Below are 23,624 nucleotides of genomic sequence, written 5' to 3' on the forward strand. Positions count from 1 at the left end.
TTTTGAGTAAAAAAACGAATCGACCTGCGGGTTGGCGGGTTGACCTGCGAACCCAACTCTAGTTAAAGGAACTCTCAATTTTTTATCTCATCTTTGTTGAAGCCAAATTGAGCTAACTTATTAAAACCCATAAGTTTTAATAAATGATATAGTTACAATAAATAAAAGAAATATTTAACTTAGTTATATAAACAAAAAAGCCCAATTTCTACCAATCAACAATGATTGTTCTGGACTGGGCTTTTAAGTTTTTAATAAGTATATCAACTTTCTGGAAATATGACAATTCACTTCTTTCATCGGTACTGAGTTAACGTAGCCGTTAAACGTCAAAAAAAAAAAAAAAAAATTAACGTACTAGTCTTTTTATTCTCGTTTCCGGACAACGCTTATCATTTTATTCTTTTTGATTTGATAAATCATAGTATTTTTCCATATCTTTTTTTTCATATATTTTATTCTAACGCTTATCATACTTCTAAACATTTAACTGATACCAAAGGTTTAGATTTGTGTATTCAACTCCAATCACACCCGCAGGGCCGCAGCCATTACCGCGTCAACCATATGATCATGCACAAGTTCTGTATGGTTGGTACATGCTATATACAATTCTCTTTTCTAGAATTATATAGTTCCTATGGATCATTATTGTCACATTCTATTTGCTTGTAGTTTGGGGATGTTTACCTGCTGGAATTAGCTGTTGGTGGGGACAAAGTATTTTTATTAGCATATAATTGTCTTAAATTATGCGAAGTCCTTAATCTACGTACGTCCATTGACAAATTAACATATAACTAATATAATGTGAACATATATAGTTGAAACTTGTGGCCCTCATGTAACAAATTATACCTTAATATGTATGGTCAACACAACCACGTCGATATAAATCTTTTAGGGGATACTAATCATTAAGAACACTAATATAATTAATTGATTAGTGCACAAGTTTTTTTAGAGAGTGGAAAGAAATTCCATTCCGACTCAAACCGAGTAAAATCCACAGCTCGTTTTGGGTATATCAAACTACACAGTATCAAGTAACACATTGTTTTAACAAGTAACGTACACATCTTTACAGAAATTAAGTATTGTTTTTGTAAATAAATATTTATATATTAATCGTCTCGGAGGATCAGATTACAAATTCGACTCGAACAAAACAACTCAAATCTGAAATCTCCTAACAAGCTTCAATGCTTCATTCGACCCATTAACACGATATGTTCCGCTAAGTCAGATCCTAAATTACCGGAAATCGAATACCGTTCTTAACCGTTAACGTTAACCACGAGAAGGTGAGTTTCACTTCGCTTCCTCGGATGTCGGGAGACTTCCCGTGACGTCTTCAATGTAGCTAGTGTTCGATGAACTTATCGGAGTTTGCAATTTTCACAGGCTTTGAAGCACAAGATGGACGGAAAAAAAGGATGGCCAAAGACACATACTGAAAGGAGCACCCGTTTTTTTTTTTTTTTTTTTTGAACACCAAATGCTTATATTAAACTAAACGCCCCATGGGCTAAGTCGATTACAACCGGAGTGATCCTCGACGGTAAAAAGATAAACGAAAACAATTAAAACATAGCGAATGATAGATGTGGCTAAAGAGAGAAGAGATCCATAGAGAAGCTTCACTTGTAATCCTAAAGCCTGCATTCGAAAGAACGTAAAAAAGTCGAAATCGACGTTGAAGAACCCAACCAACGGGTTTTGATAACAAGAAGTCTGAGAACCTCGGTAGACGATTGCAGCTCCAGGGAAAGGGTCGCACTGTGAAGAACCGTCGATGCTTGAGACGGCATAATGTAATGGAGACGCAGCTATGTTATAGTAGCAATCAGAACTAGCGAAACCACACTCTTGCACGGTAGCTCTTGCGATGAGGGAAAAGGAATGAGATTGTAGAACCAAATCTGTGAAGAACCGTCGATGCTTGAGACGGCGTATTGTGATAGAGGCGCAGCGGAGACATAGTAGCGTGAAGATCTGGCGCATCCACACTCTTGCACAATAGTATCGGCAGTGAGGAAAGGGGTGAGAAGTCACCTCTGTGAAGACCCAACTATATGCCTTTTTGCACGACCGTCAACCGCGCTAAGAAAGAGACCTGAAAGGCCTCATTACCGAGCAAGGTGAGAAAAAGAGTGGGCCCGAACTAACAATCGGATTAAAAAAAAACTTCAGATTTGATCCTATCGAATTGTATCACCGCACCCAAGAAATTTAAATTTGAATTAATTCCAAGAAAATGAATTGTGCAAGTTATAGGATCAAGTTAACTCAAGTAATTTTTATTCTTGAATTAATTACATGAACTGGAAATAAGTAGAAGATTTCTAGAAAAAAAAAGTTATTACGAAAAAATAATTTTTATTCTTGAATTAATTACATGAACTGGAAATAATTTTTATTTTTATGTCTGTGTCTTTAATTTAATTTCCTTTTTTACAAAAAAAAATAGTTTGGGAAAAATCCTTTTTTCCACTTGATTACGAAAGCAACCGAAAGTTTTGCCATAACTAAACCAAATCATACTGAACTTATCATAATTACTAGAGTTCGACATAAGTTAAGACATTTTCCTCTTGTAACTGACTACTATGCTAGTTGTAAAAAGAAAAACTGACTACTATGCCTGTTTTTGATGACTGCTCGTCTTACAATCAATTTAGAAATTCTCAGTCAATAAAATCAAAATAAATAACAAAACTCCTTTTGGTCATATATTTTAATTTTGTGTGCTTGACTTTCTAACGTTTGCGTAGGGCTCGGATATGTATCATATCCACTTCGTAATGTGAACAAATATTCCAATAAAATAATTTTAAGATGTTTTTGTTACCAGGAAATGTGAAGAAGTTGCATCACTAAACCGTCGCCTCTCAGAAAAATACAAAAATTTATACAATCAAAGCAAGCCAACACAAATGTTTACATATTTCAATTTCAATATATCATGAATTTAAGAATTTATCATATAATTCAAAATTGATGCATTATCGTTCATAAACTATATACATATCTCACAATATATGCTGAGTAGGATATTAAACGACTGAAGCGGCTAAATTCATACGAGAGTACTTAATTTATCATTACGTACTACTGAGGTCTTATTATAGTACAATTTATAAAACACAAACAATATATATACGAACAAGATATATATATATATATATATTTTTTTGTCATATACGAACAAGATATATATATCTCATGAATGTAAGACTATCTATCATACCATCTGAAAATAATGCATTAAATCGGTTATAATCAATATCTTTATGTTGACTATGACATATAGTAAACTGTTGAAGCGGGTGAATTCGTACATACGAGAGTAGTTTTTTCAACTATAGTATAACATCTTTAAATTAATACTCTATAAATTAATATATGCTAAAAAATTTTATTAAATAAAATTGAGTTTTTGGTTCAATTAGTATATCGATAAATTAATATTTCTATCAATTAATAAAAAAAATTATAGTTTTGGTGTAGTCCCGCTATTATTAATTTATAGAGATTTCACTGTAGTTTCATTAGTATAACGTATTATTGAGATTCTTATTATAATACAATTTATAAAAAAACTAACAAGAAAGATATACATACAAGATATATATATATATATCTCATGAATTTAAGACTATTTATCATACCATAAAAAACAATGCAGTAATCGGTCATAAAACTATATCAATATATCATAATATATATGCTGACTATGACATATATATAGTAAACGATTGAAGCGGTTTAGTTCATACGAGAATAGTTTCATTATCATTACGTATTATTGAGGCTTTTATTGTAATACAATTTATTAAACACAAATAAGATGGAGTATATGCTTCTTTCTTTTTTTTTTTGTAAAAGGCTTTCATATTAAAATGCATAAATGGTACAAGTATGAGTTTTCACTCATAAGTTTGAGAAAGTTTGCAACAAGAGGAGGGTTTTAGCACAACCCGAGTGAAGGGTTCACAAATGAAACCTAAGAGCATGAGCATCAGTGAACCCCCCTTTGGGGTTCACCTTCTTAATTTTTTATTATTAAAGTTTTTCTTTTTTTCATTTTGATTTTTTTTTTTTTTTTTTTTAAAAAAAAAAAATTGACCAATCGCGGGCCGCCACGTGTCGTGGGGCCCGCGCTACAGTGATGAACTTTAGGAGAGAGGGTATCATGCAGAAGAGGTGAGAAGGGGTGAGTTCATCACTTTTGCTTTTTTAATATATTTTTTTTTCTCGTAAAACGTGTGAACCTCCCTCTTGAACCTCTAATGCTCTTGCTCTAATAGAGTATATGCTTCTTTAGATTCCGATATGTAGTTACGTACGTTGACTTTGAGATGTAATTTGGTCTATAAGTAGCATTCGCATTTTCTAACTTTGAGATATCTTAAAGTCAGACTATTCACCTCAAAAGTTCTAAGCATATCTTTCTTCAGTCGCTCTTAAAACCCGACAACCCAGGAGCCTCATCAGAAGCATAAAGGTTAGTTGATTTCACGAGTGTTGTGGATTTTCTTTTTCTGTATATAATTTTTACAAGTTACCACTAAGTGTTCTGCCGCTCAAACTACTTTTCCTTAAGTCCATGCTCAAATTACTGTTACTAAAGTCTACGATCAAGTAGATGGATTGTCGAGTTCGTACAGAACAAATCAGATCTTAGAGCTCACATGGACGTGGTCGGGTGGCACAAGGGATTGAAAAGCGCTAAGCTCACCGAGTTCGAAAACTGCCACTGCACAAGTGTGGAAACATGGGGTATTTTACATAAAGTCGGGTTTTTGGGTCCGGACCACCGAGTTACAAAAAAACAAATCAGATCTTAGAAAACATGTGTTTCAAAAAAAAAAAAGTGTTTCAAAAAAAAGATCTTAGAAAACATAAACATTAAAATATCTAGAGACGTTTCAACTGGATTATCGTCAATTCTTATGCCACAAACGTTAAATCCTCTGTCTTCCAATGGAACGTGCAATATATATTAACTATATGTATATATATTTGCTGTAATGTTTGTTTTTTGCCTTTGTAGATAATCTTGAAGAAGGCAAATGGCTGATAATCAGCAGCTAGGAGTGCTCAAAGCACTCGATGTAGCTAAGACACAGCTGTACCATTTCACGGCTATTGTTATCGCCGGAATGGGTTTCTTCACCGATGCCTACGATCTTTTTTGTATCTCATTGGTCACAAAGCTGTTAGGCCGCATCTACTACCACAAGAACGGAGCAGCTAAGCCGGGAACACTGCCACCAGAAGTGGCGGCCGCAGTCAATGGTGTGGCTCTATGTGGGACACTTATGGGTCAACTTTTCTTTGGGTGGCTTGGAGACAAACTAGGCCGGAAAAAAGTTTATGGAATCACTTTGATTATGATGGTCGTTTGCTCTGTCGCATCCGGTCTTTCATTTGGAAATAGTCCCAAAGGTGTCATGACCACTCTTTGCTTTTTCAGGTACCTTTTAAGTAATTTAGCTATAACTAAAAAACTTATGGATTCTTTAAATTATATATCCATCTGATTTACAAAAAAAAAGAACTGTTTGAATATTTAAATTCATTTTGCAATTTCTTTTTGAAATTTCGATTTAGTTCTTACCAGTTTGTCTAGTAAATAAATGGGGAAATCGGATCACTTTTTCCTTTTAAGTATGGATATTGTATTGATAAGTTAATAATAGTTTTAACAGACATTATAATATGATGTATTATTATTTATTAAAATATAGTTATATATAAATTTCAAACACACTCGAGTGTAAACGTTTTTATTTATATCTAAATTCATTTGAAAAAAATGTTATAATGAAAAGAAATAAATGTCGTATGAAGACAATTAGTGTTTTTTGAGACGACAAAACAATTGTATTGATGTGAATTGTGCATTTTTGGCAACTTTGGAAAAAAGGTTTTGGCTTGGAGTTGGTATTGGAGGTGACTATCCACTCTCAGCAACGATCATGTCTGAGTATGCAAACAAGAAGACTCGTGGTGCGTTCATCGCGGCCGTGTTTGCTATGCAAGGATTTGGGATCATGGCTGGAGGCATCGTTGCGCTAATATTCTCGAGCATTTTTGATCATCAATTCCCATCACCTATCTACAGTGTAGACCCTGTTGGCTCGACCGTACCTCAAGCTGATTACTTATGGCGTATCATCCTTATGGTGGGTGCTCTCCCCGCCGGTATGACCTATTACTGGCGAATGAAGATGCCCGAAACTGCTCGTTACACTGCTTTGGTTGCTAAAAACATCAAACAAGCTACACAAGACATGTCTAAAGTCTTGCAGGTGGATCTGGAAGCTGAGGAAGAAATTGCTGAAAAGGTTGTTCAAGATCCAAAGCTTAACTATGGCTTGTTTTCCAAGGAATTCCTTAAACGCCATGGACTTCCTCTCCTTGGAACTACTTCCACTTGGTTTTTGCTTGACATTGCATTTTACAGTCAAAACTTATTTCAAAAAGATATATTTTCTGCCATTGGGTGGATCCCTGGTGCGGCTACAATGAATGCCATTCACGAGGTTTACAAGATCGGTAGGGCGCAGACCCTCATTGCGCTATGCAGTACCGTCCCAGGGTACTGGTTCACGGTTGCGTTTATTGACATCATGGGAAGATTTGCAATCCAACTAATGGGATTCTTCTTTATGACCGTGTTCATGTTCGCTATAGCTTTCCCTTATGATCATTGGATCAAACCCGACAATCGCATCGGATTTGTCATTATTTACTCCCTAACTTTCTTCTTTGCAAATTTCGGTCCAAATGCAACTACATTTGTTGTTCCAGCTGAGATCTTCCCAGCTAGGTTGAGATCCACATGTCATGGAATATCAGCCGCAGCAGGAAAGGCGGGAGCTATTGTGGGCGCGTTTGGTTTCTTATACGCAGCTCAGTCAAAGGATAAGACCAAGACAGATGCAGGATATCCACCGGGTATTGGTGTCAAGAACTCGTTGATCATGCTTGGTGTTATCAACTTTGTTGGTATGCTCATGACGTTTTTAGTACCTGAATCTAAAGGCAAGTCTCTTGAGGAGCTTTCAGGTGAGAATGTCAATGATGAGACCGACTCGTAAATGGTTGTTAGCTCCGGAAGAAACTAAAGTTTCCTTAAATACGGTTGCCTTAACCAAAATGCTATAGTTATTTCGTCCATTTGATTTACTTTAAAATTTGTTGCTTATATTCTTGTGTGAACAAATCATAATGTATTAACGCTGCTTATTTTGATAATAAAAGGCAATAAACGAAAAATATTCCACAAATTGGGGGTATAGTTGTGGAAGTTCTTAGTTGATTGGTTGGCCAAAGATTTATTAATGGTGATGAAGAAGATACAATCCTCAAATAGTGCAAAATTATATAGATATAGTTGGGGCAAAAGAGCCATTTGTCAGTCTCAATGTTCAAGATATAACTGTTCATCATAAATGTGGTTCTGTAGAATTACCTATATAAATCCTCGTGATACAGTAGAACTGTCTGCAGCTGCTGCAAAATTAGTTTCGCTCGTTTCAAATGATAAAAATTTGGGAAAGATAATTAGGTAAAGCCATCGTGTGCTCGAAAAAGGGCATTTTCACTGGGTATTTTCAGTGGGCATAGACGGAACAGTTATATTAATTGTCGTTGAGTTGAGTTGAGAGACTATAAGTGATTAAAGTGATTAGTTGGGTAATACTATCTTTAAATTTTGAAATTCACAACAAAATTAAGTGTTATTTTATTTGGTCTAGTTTATTTAAGAATGAATAAGTTTTGGCCATGCATTATAGTAAATTGTAGATCTCCCTATATGTACCCAAATGAAAAGTTAGGGATACAAATGCATGCCTCAATCCAGAGAATGTAAGTATGCCGATATTTCTTTTACACATGTCTACCTCGCATTCCTACGGAACATGTGAAAGCATTCGAACATCAATCTGTACATAGCTGATCGAAGTCTCCACATAAAAGCTTTTTTTTTATATCTCAGAATAAGTTTACAAGAGAACCCAATTAAAAATCAAATTAAATGATATAATATACACAAAGATATGTACTTGGTATGAGTTGGATCGATTGACTTTAAAATATTTACTATCGATATATGATGGCAATTGGCAACTAAGTCCACTAAGACATGAACTTATATATTAAATTAAATACTATGCCTATGTTCTTCCGAATATCCGATGTTTTCGAATATGCTTTCTTTTATTAATGACTTTGACTTTTCTAAATGTTCATCAATCTTCGAGGCTATATGTATCCAGATTGTCATCACCCCTCAAATGTCAACTGTTAAGAGTTGAACGATTTGATGAGAAGACTCTTAACCTCTCGACTTATTTTGGCACGAAAATAGATTTTAATCCAAATTCAACACAAACGATAAATAATAAGGGGAGTACAGCGAGTAACCCTTTGGACAAAATATACGCATCTATACTATCTAATGAAAATGCTAGTAAAAAAAGTATATTTTGTTATTAAACTACTCTGGTCAACTTTTATACGTTCCTCCATGTCTCTCTTGCCGTGAGCTCGCTTAATTAAAAAAAAAAAGAGACTTTAACACACAAAAAAAGATGAATTTGGTAGGATTGATCAGTGTCTAGTGTCTGAAAGCTGCCTTGACCGCATGTTAAAGATTTATCTTTAGCGCCTCTCTGAATATTGCCCTGATTCAATTAGATGTGAGAAAGATAAATCTGAATGGAAAAACTTATTATATTTTCCGTAGGAACAAAATATCTTTGTCAAGTTAATAATACACATTTCTGTCTTTTTTAAAAAAGATTTAAATTTTCATTTATGAATTGAGGTATTTGGGATAGTGTTGCGACGTCACATGTTACTGTGACTAATCGTTCGTTATTTGCAGAGTTTGAAGTGCTGTATCAGTCTCTTATAGATCGGATCGCAAGTGGCAACTTTGATATCTTGCATAACGCCTTATCAAACTTTCACAAGTTTGTGTCTCTATCCTTGTTCTATGCTGTTTTATATGCTTGGGAGTTAGCCTGTTGGCTTGCACATCGTGTCTTGTACGATGATGCTTTTAATCTTGTAATCACTTAAACTATGAATGAAGAATTTGGTGCACAAAAAAAAAAAAGATTAAATTTTTTATACAACTAAAAGACTTAAATTTAAATAAGATTTTTTGAACTTTTTAAATAAGAGTTTTTAAATGATAGTTATTGAAATTATAAACAGCAAGTGTTACCCCTGGTGTATAAGCAGGTCTGATTTTATGTCATTATTTAACAAAACCTTCTCTTTTTTTTTTTTTGCGGCTAACCAAGATATTAAATATAGACTCAAACCCAAATGAATTACTTGCAAATTAAACAATCAAGAAGAAGCAGGCAATCACGTTACTGGCAGCTCTTTCTTTTTTTAGAAAATCTTTCCTTTTTATTTAACGTGTGCTTGTTCTTCTGCTTCTCTATAAATATCCACCATAGTTATTCAAATCACTACATATCTTCTCCCTCTTTCTCATACATTCCTCCAACTCTCCGTATAAGTTCCGAGCCTCCTTCGAAGCTGATTAAGGTGAGTATTACTTACCTCCATCGAATTTGTTTTATTGTTGGATTTTTCCACCTCAGTTAGTTTCTTTTTCATTCTTTGGTCTTTTACTTCGGCCCATACAGAGGTCAAATACTTCTATAAAAGGCGAACGTATATATCAATGGTCTTTAGAAACTGAATAATGTTTTCTTTCCATTCAAAGCAGAACATACGTACCAGAATCTCGTAAATCTTACAAATGATTTATTTAACTTTTCAAACAAAGCAGAACGTCCCAAAATCTTTACAAACTTACTGACGATTATTTTTTGTGAACTCTTTTTGTTCTCATACATATATATATTCATAACTGGTGGTTTATACAAACGAATTGATCAACTGATTTGGGATTCTTTGCCTTGTAGGGTCATAGAGCTCAAGCCAATGGCTGAAACACAACTAGGAGTGCTCAAGGCACTCGATGTGGCGAAGACGCAACTTTACCATTTCACAGCGATTGTAATTGCCGGTATGGGTTTCTTTACCGATGCCTACGATCTCTTCTGCGTCTCTCTGGTGACCAAGCTCCTTGGCCGTATCTACTACTTCAATCCACTATCAGAAAAGCCTGGCTCACTTCCCCCTCATGTTGCGGCTGCGGTCAATGGTGTGGCTCTTTGTGGGACCCTTGCTGGTCAGCTCTTTTTCGGATGGCTTGGTGACAAGCTTGGAAGGAAAAAAGTGTATGGTATCACTTTGATCATGATGATTCTGTGCTCTGTTGCTTCGGGTCTCTCATTCGGTAACAAAGCCAAGGGCGTCATGACCACCCTCTGCTTCTTCAGGTAAAATTATAATTATACATGTATGATTTACTAATAATCTCATAGCGGATATGCATGTTTTTAAATATTTTTAGTCAAGTATAAAACCATCTATGTTTTCAAAAATAAAATATACTAACATACCAGTAATTTATCTTTAGGTTTTGGCTGGGATTCGGTATTGGAGGTGACTACCCTCTTTCAGCTACCATTATGTCTGAATACGCTAACAAGAAGACTCGTGGTGCTTTCATCGCGGCCGTGTTCGCTATGCAAGGTATCGGTATCTTGGCTGGAGGTTTCGTGGCACTTGCAGTATCTTCCATATTCGACAAGAAGTTCCCAGCACCGACCTACGCTGTCAACAGGGTTCTCTCAACGCCTCCTGAAGCTGATTACATCTGGAGAATCATCGTCATGTTTGGTGCTCTACCCGCAGCCTTGACCTACTACTGGCGAATGAAAATGCCAGAAACCGCTCGGTACACCGCTCTTGTGGCAAAAAACATCAAACAGGCCACACAAGACATGTCAAAGGTTTTACAAGTGGAGCTTGAGATGGAGGAAAGAGCTGAGGATATCGTTAAAGACCCCCGACTTAACTATGGCTTGTTTTCCAAGGAATTCCTTAAACGTCATGGTCTTCCCCTACTTGGATGCACCTCCACTTGGTTCTTGCTTGACATTGCTTTCTACAGCCAAAACTTATTCCAAAAGGATATCTTCTCGGCTATCGGATGGATCCCAAAGGCATCCACCATGAACGCCGTCCATGAGGTTTTCAAGATTGCTAGGGCTCAGACTCTCATTGCACTCTGCAGTACTGTCCCTGGTTACTGGTTCACGGTTGCGTTTATTGATATCATGGGAAGATTTGCCATCCAGCTGATGGGATTCTTCATGATGACAGTCTTTATGTTTGCCATTGCCTTCCCTTACGACCATTGGATTAAACCAGACAACCGTATCGGATTCGTGGTAATGTACTCTCTCACTTTCTTCTTCGCCAATTTTGGACCAAATGCAACCACCTTTATTGTACCGGCCGAGATCTTCCCGGCTAGGCTAAGGTCCACATGCCATGGAATATCAGCTGCCACAGGTAAGGCTGGGGCCATCGTGGGAGCTTTCGGGTTCTTATACGCGGCTCAGCCACAGGACAAGACCAAGACGGATGCAGGATATCCACCGGGCATTGGAGTCAAGAACTCATTGATCATGCTTGGTGTCATTAACTTCGTCGGCATGCTCTTCACATTCCTTGTCCCTGAGCCCAAGGGTAAGTCCCTTGAAGAACTTTCCGGGGAGACTGAGGAGGTTGAGAAATAATCAAATGATGAAACTACTGTATTTGTATTTTAAAATTTTTATTTCCTGCAAGCGATGTTTGTTTTTTGTTTTCATTATATTTGTTCCAGTCTTGACGATACGTTATAATATATTCTTAATCATGCAGTCCCGTGCGAGTATTCTAAAAGGACATCTTTAGTTGTGGGAAAACTCCCCCACTCTTTTAAATATTAGAGCACCTTCAACATTGGGTTTAGACATAATGTCTTAGGATTAATTTTTTTTAGAAAAAACAGATAAAATAAAAGAGTGAGAACTTATCTGCACAGATTTTTTTCTTTCTGATTTCTTAGTACTCTTTCTTCAATTTGTCATCATTTTAATGGTTGGTTGACTTTGTTAAATAAAAATATTTATTTTCTTTTAACTTTTAAGAACTTTTAGAGAGTTTTTACTTTTTACTATTGACGGTGCCTTTATTATTGGTTGATTATATGCCATTACATATTCAGATTTTCAAAATAATATTTATATAACACAATTTTTATTTTATAACAATTATAGTTGTCTACTTTGGACGTATATTTTTTAATGGACCTAATTTGATTTTAGAGTAAAAATGCAAATATATATTATTTACATTTAAAGTTATATATAGGGGTTCGGATATCCATTCGAGTTCGCTTCGGGCTTATTCAGATTTTGTATTTTCGGAATTAAAGATCTCAACTCCATTCGGGTATTTATAAATTTTGGTTCTGCTTTGCGTCGAATCTTTCGGGTTCAGTTCAGGTTCATATAACACGTTTAAATGATTTAAAAAAATAAATTCATATATAATTTTCTCAAAAATTAATAATATATTACATATAAATTTGAATAATCTATGCCAAAATATCAAACTTAACATATAGACTGGTTTAACTTGAATATTTGGATATAAAATCAATAAATATTTCAAGTATCTTTTGTTATTTTGAGTATTGTTTAGGTATTTTAGACATTTATTATTGACTATTTGTACATATTTTCAAATATTTTGGACAACTTCCAAATATCTTATATATTTTGGATATAGCTTTATATATTAAATCTAAAAATAATTAATATATTTAAGTATATAAATCTATTTCGGATACATTTGGTTACTCGAAATACTTTGGTTCCGTTCGGTTCGGTTCTGGTTTTCTGGATACCAAAATATAAATCCATTCGGATATTTATCCAATTTCGATTCGGGTTTGGTACCATTTTTCGGATCGGAATCAGTTCGGGTCTTCGGATTCAATTCGGTTCTTCAAATTCAGATTTTTTTGTCCAGCCCTAATATATAGTATAACTCTATAACATATTTTCTTATATCTTGTTCAATATTATTAATATAAAATGGTCTATGATTTTGTACGTAATTTACTGTGTAATTCAGTTGCTAATACTTGTTTATATATTTTTACAGCATTTTTCTACATTGAAATCATGATTTGATCTATTAAATTGGTTTTATAGAAAATTAAAATGGACCTACATATTATATTAGGCTACTATATTAAAACAAATCGGAGGAAGCACCGGACGGAGCCGAATGTGCTACCGATGTACGATCAGAGGTAGCAAAAAAACAAAAAAAAACAAAACATAGAGGTGACCGACGGCAGATAACCGCCGGCCACCAAAAACGTGATTCAATCTTTCTAAAGCCTTTTTAGAGAGATGCTAGAGAGAATTGAAGAAGAAGAGATACCAGTTATCAATGCTAGAGAGAATTGAGAACTGGTAAGTATGTGTGTTGATGCACGAGTGAATTATTTAGTGATTTTACATATTTCATCCCCACATTTCCTCTGAATTCGGAAATCTCTCTGGTCTCCCATTTCGTCACGTCAGTCTTGGTCGTATCATCAGCCTTCATGCTCGATCTCCAGCATCCACTCGTGCATCAACACACATACTTACCTTTTTTTGAACACAACTTAATTTCATTACTCTTCAAACTGCTTGATTACAACGATTAGAGGGAATTAACCATCCTCTTTGATTGAAAACATAAACTACAACAATGTAAACTAAACAAGATAATTCTTCAAATGAAGATGACAGCGGATTCGAGACGAAGCTTGAATGCGTCGGGGTAGCCTTCACGACAAAGTCGGACGGCATAGAAATAGTCACATATAGTGACGTTGAAGACCAGCTCTCATAGACGAGGAAGCTGAAACCTGAACTCAACAACGAGTTCGGGAATTCTTCTCCTTTCATAGAAAGGAGGTATGGTGATGACAGAGACCAACCCAGTGAATCCACCGGTAAACTATTCTTCGTAAAAGAGAAATATGGCATTAAGCTCAAGATAAAGGCCCCGGTGAACCCACCGGAAATCCTTTGCATCTTTGCCACACTTAACAAATCATCAAACACGAGTTTAAGATTTGGTGGGCCAGCAAGATGAATAACAAATTCACAGATCTTACAGGGCCAGGCCCAGAAGATTAACATTCTCGGCTTTGAACTGAACGCCTGCTTGATCGGGAGACTTGAAAGCTTAGGGTTCTTGCCGGAGTTGAAGGGGCAGTCGCCGGTTATGAAGCACGGCGTGTCAGATGATGGTAAGTTATTCTCCCCGGAGTCAACTAGACTCACAACACCATCTATCGAAGATGGAGCAGAACTGTCGTCAGCGCGTCGGACCTCGCCGTATCCATAGTAGAGTCTTTCAAAACGGGACCTTGTCGGGATGGAGGTGGTGGTTGTGAATCGAGGTGAGCTTGTCCATATCAACCAAAATGCTTCCAGATCTGAACGGCGGGTCAAGCGTGGAGTCCCACAGACAGCAGACGTTCGGTCACCGGAACCTAAAGGCGGAAGGAGGACTTGCGGTGGAAGGGAGGAAGAGATCCGTCGAAAATCTTCGGTTGAGAGTCTCTGAGTTACGTTGATGGAGACAGGGCTCGCAGATCTGCACGAGACAAGCGAGGAGCCAAGGTAGAGGCTGCAGCGAGGGGAGGAAACGCTTGGACGAGATGTAGACCGGGAACCCCCGGAGAAACAAACAATTCCGGTGGTATCCAAACCGCCAGAGAATGCCATACGAGTCATCTCAAAGGAGGGAGGAGCCGAGCACAGAAAAGACAACACAAAAACTCCAAAAAAACTTAAGTAGACAGAGACAAGAGTGAAGAGAAACATGGGAGGAAGGAAACAGAGGCGACGCCGGCGAGAAGATGCGCCGCCGGCGCCGTGAAACGGTGACCAAAGGGGATTCTCGAGAATTGTGCCTGAGAGGTTTTTTAGGGCGAACTCACACACATACTTACCAGTTATCAATCTTGGTGTTTAAAACTATCTTCTAGAAGGAAGACAGAGGCAGATTGTTTTGATAATGAAACAGGCTACGAGCGAACATTAGGTCAAATTAATGTGAATACTGAATGCGATTTTTTAAAACAAAAATAGTGACTTGAGGCAGGCCTGGTTCAAGACTTCCGTAGGCCCTGTGCTATATATTAAAATAAATATATAGACATTATTTAAAATAATTAAAACAATGACATGTTAAAAGTTTGTGGATTGAAGATATCTTTGATTTACAAATTCACCAAGGTAAAGACATGTGTTTCTGGCTTCTTCTTCTTCCCCAGCGATATACCCATAACTCTGAACTTTCTTCAGTCCCTTCCCTTGTACATATTTGTTGGATAATGATATTTTTATAAATTTTTGGGCCCTAAATCTTAAAGAAATTTAAGAACAAAATTTAGGACCCTGTGCTTAAGCACTCCTCGCACACCCCTAAAACCGGTCATGACTTGAGGATAAACTTTTGTGAAACAATTCGTTGTAGCATTAATTTTAACTCGAATAATCATCAGAATTATACAGAAGTAATCCTTTTCAGATAAATAACAAATTGTTATTGACAACGCTCATGAATTATGCTGAAAGAAAGAGAAAAATTGTGAGAATAGTTGTGGTACTAGCCGGCCGTCCAATGAGTATCTTGTATTATAGTATGGATGGGTATAGTAGTGGCTTGGGAAATTAATTTTATCAAATTAAGTTCGTTTTGTTAACAGCAAATAGGCTTATAAAGAAATAACAAGAGAGTATATGCTTAATGTGTTGTCAAAACTATAAACAAGAATATACCCAGTAAATGATTCTGCGCTCATATTCGCGTTCTATAAACTCCCCAACATTTCTGCACCCAAAACCTCTCTTCAGTCTCCTTCATGCAAGCTAACGACAAGGTTAGGATATAGAATTGTAGGGGAATCAACTTACGATTTATAAACGACAACATTTTGGCGTATGTATGTTTAGATATTTAAAATATTGTTTCATTATTGAACACATTCGTTTCTTTAATGTCTTTCTTTTAGACGTGAAGCCAAGAATCATACTAGTTTTTGTTCTCTTACCCAACAGGGGGGATCAGAATGTCTCCACGTTAATATTGTACGAAGTATATCAATACAAAAGTATTAACTTTTAATGTGTGAAAGCAGGAGAGACGACCAAAGCTTAAGATGGCCGAACAACAACTAGGAGTGCTGAAGGCACTCGATCTTGCGAAAACCCAACTTTACCATTTCACGGCGATTGTCATCGCCGGTATGGGTTTCTTTACTGATGCCTACGATCTCTTCTGCGTCTCCTTGGTGACCAAGCTTCTTGGCCGACTCTACTACTTCAATCCGTTGTCAGAAAAGCCTGGCTCACTTCCCCCTCATGTCGCGGCTGCAGTCAATGGTGTGGCTCTCTGTGGGACCCTTGCCGGTCAACTCTTTTTCGGATGGCTCGGTGACAAGCTTGGAAGGAAAAAAGTGTATGGTATCACTTTGATTATGATGATCCTGTGTTCTGTTGCTTCTGGTCTGTCTTTCGGTGACAAAGCCAAGGGTGTCATGACCACTATCTGCTTCTTCAGGTATAATTTTTGTATATCACTGTCTTCCTTTAAAAACATTTATGTAAACAATTTTTATTTAGGTTTTGGCTGGGATTCGGTATTGGAGGTGACTACCCTCTTTCTGCCACCATCATGTCTGAATATGCAAACAAGAAGACTCGTGGAGCTTTTATCGCGGCAGTGTTCGCCATGCAAGGCGTCGGTATCTTAGCCGGAGGTTTTGTGGCACTAGCAGTCTCTTCCATTTTCGACAAAAATTTCCCAGCTCCGTCCTATGCAGTCGACAGGGCTCTCTCGACGCCTCCTCAAGCAGATTACATTTGGCGAATCATCGTCATGTTTGGTGCTCTACCTGCAGCCTTGACTTACTATTGGCGTATGAAAATGCCCGAAACTGCTCGTTACACCGCATTGGTGGCCAAGAACATCAAGCAGGCCACACAAGACATGTCCAAGGTCCTACAAGTGGATCTTGAGATGGAGGAAAGAGCAGAGGATTTCATTAAAGACCCCAGACTAAACTATTGCTTGTTCTCTAAGGAATTCGCCAAACGGCATGGTCTTCCCCTGCTCGGATGTACATCGACTTGGTTCTTGCTTGACGTTGCCTTCTACAGCCAAAACTTGTTCCAAAAAGATATTTTTTCGGCTATCGGTTGGATCCCTAAGGCAGAAACCATGAACGGAATCAACGAGGTTTACATGATTGCTCGAGCACAAACTCTCATAGCATTCTGTAGTACTGTACCCGGCTACTGGTTCACAGTTGCGTTTATTGAAATTATGGGAAGATTTGCTATCCAGCTGATGGGATTTTTCATGATGACCGTCTTTATGTTTGCCATTGCCTTCCCTTACGACCACTGGATCAAACCAGAAAACCGTATTGGATTTTTGGTTATGTACTCCCTCACATTCTTCTTCGCCAACTTTGGACCAAACGCAACCACCTTCATTGTACCCGCTGAGATATTCCCGGCTAGGCTAAGGTCCACATGCCATGGTATATCAGCCGCTACAAGAAAGGCTGGAGCCATTGTAGGAGCTTTTGGGTTTTTATACGCAGCTCAGCCCCAAGACAAGACCAAAACGGAAGCAGGATATCCACCGGGCATTGGAGTCAAGAATTCTCTCATCATGCTTGGTGTCATTAACTTCATTGGTATGCTCTTCACTTTTCTTATCCCTGAGCCCAAGGGTAAGTCTCTTGAAGAGCTGTCCGGTGAATCAGAAGTCAGGAAATCATTAGGCAGTCATAATGTCGTATTTTCTACCAGTTCATGTTAATTAAGTTTTCTTTTGCAATTTTTCTGGTTTTCGCGATGGGCGATGTGATATTTGGAATAATGCACGTCTATACTTTTTTTGTGACCATATATGATCAGTCCCCATATACGGTCAATAGATACTTGGTCATTGTTATGTTTATACTTCCATTTACATGTCTACCTCTTTCATACTTACTAAACACTAGGTAATAACCCGCGCCTTGCACGGAATGTGATTATTTGTTTTGTTATTTTTAATAAAAACACATTAAATTTGTTTAATCTGGATATCGGTTCGGTTTTAAGTTATTTTTTGGTTTTTAATCTCCTAAAATATAACCATTATTTTAAATTAATATTTTATTTTGGTTTGTTTTGTTAGAATGTTTGATTTTTTAGTTTTTTAGAAAAAACCAAAAATTACTATTATTTGTTTATTTTCATGTTATAAATTTAAGATAATCGTCATGTCGAACTAATAGTTGTATATCATAGTTTGTAAGCGGATAATAGTTCAAGAAAAAAAAAGAAAACTATTAAGACAAATCATTTCACTACAATTTGGTCGGTAGTGGAAGAAACATTAAGAAAAAAAATATTTCAACTTCAAAAAAAAAATAGATACTTCAGTGGTGGTAAATACTTATAAGGTGCTCACATCAATGTGCATATGTATGTGTATGTAAAAGTATATAAGAATAAATGACAAATATATAAAGATATTGTTAATTAATATTAAATGACATTTTTGTTCTAAATAATACATGAAAGATAAAATTAAAATTAATTAAAAATTAAAAAGGCCTTGACATTAGTGAATTTTTTCCATATAAGGAAATATCAATTGTATCCGTAAATAGAGGTGTGCACATATTGAATATCTGGGTATTTGGAGGCATTCAAGTCGATTCAATCTTTAGCCACCTAGATAGTCGGTGACTCTGATAACCGAAATGATTTAGAATTTTAAAGAATATCCTATTTGATCTGTAAATAAAATAAATTTTATAAAATAATTGAAAAATTTAATAATAACATTTTATTACAAAATAAAATATTATTTAACTTTCTAAACTTTAATACCTATTATAATAAATTTAATTCATAAAATATTGTAAACTTATATAAACTATAATATATATAACATATATATATATATATATATATATATAATTCTGTACATATATGTACATATATGCATATAACAGATCGAATTTGATATCCGTTCCTAAAAATATTGGAATTTGTGATTTGTTTTTTTCTAATTATATTTTAGTAACTGATTTGCTTCGTAGAGTTACAGATATCCATATTTTTTGGTTCAAATCAAAACGGATAACAAATGGAAACAAAATTTAGAAATATTTTGCCTGACTTTATCCGTAAACAATAAAAATAATATATATATAGTTTAGATTTTGATTCGTTATTTGTTTTGATTCGAAACGAAAAATCTAAAGTTTTATTGGAACCGTGCATATGAGTTTTATATTAAAAATATAAAGTATATAGTGTAAACACATTTATGAATATAGTGTGAACGCATTAGCATATTTATTATCAAATTATCGTGAAGCTGTCACGTGTCTATTATAGTGTGAATACATTTATTACAATGTTTCTCCTTTAATATATAAGGGATATTAAAACCATTTGAAACATTAATTTTACATAGCTAATCGAGTCTCCACGTAAAAGCATCTTTTTAAGCTCAAAATAAGGTTACAAGAGAAACTAATAAAAATAATTTAAACTTTTTTTTTGAGCAAACAATAATTTAAACTATATGATACAATACAGACATAAATATATTCTTGGTATGAAAAGGATCTATTGATTTAATCTCTTGATTTAAACATATATACTATGGACATATGGTGGAAACTAAGTCCAATAATACATGAACTTATATATGAAATTAAATTCATATGTATATGTTTTTCCAAATATCCTATGTTTTCGAATATGCTTTATTTTATTTATGATTTTAACTATTGCTAAATAATAATTAATCTTATGACTATATGTATCCAGTTTGCAGTCTCAAATGTCAACTGTTAAGAGTTGAACGATTCGACTACAAAAAAAAAAGATAAAGAAATTCGTAACTTCTCGACGATGGTGGTATTAAAACTCCTTATTTTAATTTAAGAAAATGCATTTATATATTGCAAATAACAATAACTGCATAGTTTAATCAAATATACATATATACAATAGTTGGAAACTAAAAACTGAAATGAACATTTAAAAAAAAAATAACTTTGCTTTCATCTATTTACATTCTCAGCAAAAAAAAAAAAACGTTGTGATCAACAGAATTGACATTATTTACGTAGCGAGTTCACATTCATTCTCAACATTTTTATAGAAATGGACATAAAATACTAGAGTTTTTGCAATACTATGCCATTACTTATTAACTATGCGATAGTGCTTTCCAAAACTGAATGTAACCGATTTTGATACATAATTATCGTTATGTGTAGAACATTTAAATAGAAATATATTTATTACATTTCGATATGTTCGACCCACTGTCATCTTTATACTCTTGAATCTGCATAGACTGTAGAGATATACAAAGGTTGTTCTTCAATATATAGCTGGTGTCCTGTATACTGTATTTGCTCATATACATGATCTTTCTTTATCATCATTTTTATCAATCAAGGCTAAGAGTAGGACTACCCCTTAATTTAACTCCGAAATAAATCTCTTCTTTGTTTCTTTTTTTATAGACAACTAGATTTTGACCCGCGCTTTCAAAGCGCGGGATTGTTTTCGAAACATTCTAAATTTATTTGATATAAATTTGTATTTTAATTGTATCTACACTTAAATATTACAAATAGAACATTATATTCAATGTTTTGAAACCCGACCCGACCCGCAGTAAAATTGGTAAATTCGGTGGTTCATATGTAATCCATTTTAGTTTTCAAAAAAAATTGTTATTTAAAAATTCTATAAAACCCGTAATAACCGCTAAAACCCGAAATCTGGTTATCGGTTGAGTTGGTAGATGATCCAATATGTAATTCGGTTTGATTTATTATTATATTTAGAGTATTGTAATATATATTCATGAATGTTCAGATGAATAGTGAATATATTATGAAAGTGATATTCCAATTTAAATACAATTTTAGTCCAACTAAAATTTCATCTTGTTAATGGATCAATATTTGAGAGGATGCATACTAAAAATGAAATAGATTTGAGCATCAATAATGTGTATACGTCTATTACAAATTAATGATTGACGTTTGCAAAATAAAATTGTTTATTTATTTAGTTAGTTTACTTTTGTTATTCACATGTTATTAATACTTTTTAATGTTTTGTCTATGGCTTATTTTAAATTTTAAATTTAATTTCATTATTTGAATTAGAAATGTAAATATTTTTTTTATATATATTTTTATTATATTTAATTCTTAATTTTTATAATTTATATATATATATATATAATTATATTTTTAAATAATTATAATATTAACCCTTACTCTCTAGCATCGATTCATGTTAATGTAATATTTTATGATATATTTGTGTTAATATATTTGTTCAATTAGTTTATATTTGATATATATGTTACATGTCTCTTTGAGTAACCCGTAAAAAATATATTCATAAACCTATCAACAGTAACATGTTTCATCGTATAATTAGTATTAATATTTATTTTATCATATATATATATATATATATTTAATACTTAACTATAAAAATTATATTTTTATGTATTTGGTGAAGGTTTTGAACAATTTGTTTTTTTTTTGCATTTGGAGTAATATATAGTTGTATATATACAAATGAATTGATATATATATATATAAATATATAAGTATTTATTACATTAGTAACTAAAATATAATTGACTAGTTATTTAAATTTCGTATTAATATAAATTAAATTCATTAGTTTAAAAAATAACAGATTAGTTAGTTAGTTCCTTAATTTTAGGTATGATGTATATTTAATAATCAAATTAGATATGAATAGAAATAATAGGAAATATAGTTAAATGTAATGGTTCAACGTAGACTATTTGTAAGTAGATAAAAATTGCTTCTGTTTTAATAGTATTGACTAGGTTTTTGATCCGCGCTTATAAAGCGCGGATATATTTTTTGTTGTTAATTTCTATAAAAAATATATAAACTTATTTGTTTTGATTAGATAGAACATAATTTGAAACTTTACTATCTTGAATCCATGATGTTTCGTAAAATAGTGAGATGTAAATATTTTAATTTTAATTTTTTTCCTAAATATATTAAATATAAGTTTTTTAGTTTTGCAAGACTTTATATTATACCAAATAGTTTAAATATAGTGTTTTTGTATTTAAGCCGGATCTGCAATCGAACCAGTAAATCACTAAATCTAATGACATGTAGAAATCTATTTAAATTTTATTGAAAATTTCATTAGCAAAAAACTGATAAAATCTGGTAAAAATACTTGAAACCCATCATTAACCCGCAAACTGACACAGTTGTTAATTTATGAACATGATTTACTATTAATTTTTTTTTATTGATAATATATAATAAATTATATTTTTGCCTATTTTTAATATTTTTGACTTGCACACGTCATCTTTTTTTTTTAATTTTATTCCTTTAAAAAGTAAAGATTTATGATAGAAGATTTTTTTTTAGGCCATAGAAGACATTTTATGGGTATAATTTTGCAAAAGTAGTGTCGATGGAACACTATCTATAAAAATCGTTTCTTTTTTCCATGGCAGTATATTAGATATTTAAAAAATCTAGTTGTTACCAATTTTGAGAAAGCAAATAGCGTTGGATATACCGAACATTGCTCAAATTTATTTGTGGAACCACTTCTCGGGTCTATTTTCTTGCTTTTAATCTCGGCTGCTATATTTTGATATTTATTGATTTTTAAAATTGGGAAAGTTTATAATTAATTGTATGCTATTAATATCATAACTTAAGTCATGCGAAATCATACCTAAAGATATTGTATCTAGTTATCAATTCAAAGATGTTTGAAAATGAATATCAGATACCATAAGTAGGTGAAATTGTGTAAAAGTTGTTAGGGATCAAAATACATTATATATTTGATTTATAATGTACCATAAAGAGGTTCATTGATTTACAAAAGTTGTTACGGATCTAACACAATTCTTGGTCAAATCTAATTTATAAAATACCATAAAATAGATTAATTTATGATTTTTAGTATAAGAATCAGGGTTTACGGTATAGAAAATGGTTTGACATCAAACACTGCATAAATATGAGTTTCAAAAAATATGGTACGACTCATATAAAAGTCAAAAAAGAATGTCATCTGTTTAGTCGACTTACAATCTACTATTTAGACATGAAAAGATTAAGTTAATTACAAGCATAGGCATAACTATGTAGTCATATTTAGTAACATATTGACATAACCGTATAATGTTAATGTAAATTATGTTGCTAAACGTTTGGAATATGTACGTGTAAAAAATGAGTTTTTAGATTCATGTGACACCTAGAGAAAATTTAATAGGTTAGAACAAATAATTGAGAAAATATAACAGGTTAGATCCGATAAAGAACATTTAAATCTGTTGAGTCATTTGACATAACCGATTATTAAGCTAGAATAAATTAATTGTTTATTTAATAAGTATAATGGTATATGAAGTGATTTTATATTTAGTCACAACATTTTCAGTAGGTCCAAAAAAAAACATGCCACAGTAATTTCAAGTAGAACTCTATTTTAATAGATTAGATTTATTGTTTATCTTTCATTTAACTGGGTAAAAAT

General features: G+C 33.8%; 3 protein-coding genes across 4 annotated transcripts; all 3 read left to right on the forward strand.

Annotated features, from left to right (window-relative positions):
- The first annotated feature begins 3,909 nt into the window (after positions 1 to 3,909).
- LOC103827975 (probable inorganic phosphate transporter 1-3) lies at positions 3,910 to 7,298 on the forward strand. Of its 2 annotated transcripts, XM_009103541.3 has the most exons (3): positions 3,910 to 4,507; positions 5,057 to 5,479; positions 5,933 to 7,109. In XM_009103541.3, exons 2-3 carry the CDS (start codon positions 5,076 to 5,078, stop codon positions 7,107 to 7,109), a joined length of 1,581 nt encoding a protein of 526 aa, XP_009101789.1. In that variant the 5' UTR covers positions 3,910 to 4,507; positions 5,057 to 5,075. The 2 variants fall into 2 exon arrangements, with proteins under 2 accessions (XP_009101789.1, XP_033128671.1); XM_033272780.1 differs by lacking the exon at positions 3,910 to 4,507 and having other exon boundaries at positions 5,076 to 5,479; positions 5,933 to 7,298.
- Positions 7,299 to 7,504: 206 nt separating this feature from the next.
- On the forward strand, positions 7,505 to 13,289 carry LOC103827976 (probable inorganic phosphate transporter 1-3). The gene is made up of 3 exons (XM_009103542.2): positions 7,505 to 9,579; positions 9,963 to 10,382; positions 10,523 to 13,289. Exons 2-3 carry the CDS (start codon positions 9,982 to 9,984, stop codon positions 11,688 to 11,690), a joined length of 1,569 nt encoding a protein of 522 aa, XP_009101790.1. The 5' UTR covers positions 7,505 to 9,579; positions 9,963 to 9,981; the 3' UTR covers positions 11,691 to 13,289.
- A 2,401-nt stretch (positions 13,290 to 15,690) lies between these two features.
- LOC103828127 (probable inorganic phosphate transporter 1-3) lies at positions 15,691 to 18,658 on the forward strand. The gene is made up of 2 exons (XM_009103725.2): positions 15,691 to 16,575; positions 16,638 to 18,658. The coding sequence occupies exons 1-2, from the start codon at positions 16,175 to 16,177 to the stop codon at positions 17,842 to 17,844; spliced, it is 1,608 nt and encodes a 535-aa protein (XP_009101973.1). The 5' UTR covers positions 15,691 to 16,174; the 3' UTR covers positions 17,845 to 18,658.
- The last annotated feature ends 4,966 nt before the right edge of the window (positions 18,659 to 23,624 follow it).

The sequence above is a fragment of the Brassica rapa genome, chromosome A06 (assembly GCF_000309985.2).
Source record: "Brassica rapa cultivar Chiifu-401-42 chromosome A06, CAAS_Brap_v3.01, whole genome shotgun sequence".
NCBI lineage: Eukaryota > Viridiplantae > Streptophyta > Magnoliopsida > Brassicales > Brassicaceae > Brassica > Brassica rapa.

Bases quoted from the DNA above. Each gene is read 5' to 3' on its own strand.
- LOC103828127 (XM_009103725.2), top strand. From the start codon at position 16,175: ATGGCCGAACAACAACTAGGAGTGCTGAAGGCACTCGATCTTGCGAAA. The intron at 16,576-16,637 runs GTATAATTTTTG...ATTTTTATTTAG, and splicing joins ACCACTATCTGCTTCTTCAG to GTTTTGGCTGGGATTCGGTA.
- LOC103827975 (XM_009103541.3), top strand. From the start codon at position 5,076: ATGGCTGATAATCAGCAGCTAGGAGTGCTCAAAGCACTCGATGTAGCT. The intron at 5,480-5,932 runs GTACCTTTTAAG...TTTGGAAAAAAG, and splicing joins ACCACTCTTTGCTTTTTCAG to GTTTTGGCTTGGAGTTGGTA.
- LOC103827976 (XM_009103542.2), top strand. From the start codon at position 9,982: ATGGCTGAAACACAACTAGGAGTGCTCAAGGCACTCGATGTGGCGAAG. The intron at 10,383-10,522 runs GTAAAATTATAA...ATTTATCTTTAG, and splicing joins ACCACCCTCTGCTTCTTCAG to GTTTTGGCTGGGATTCGGTA.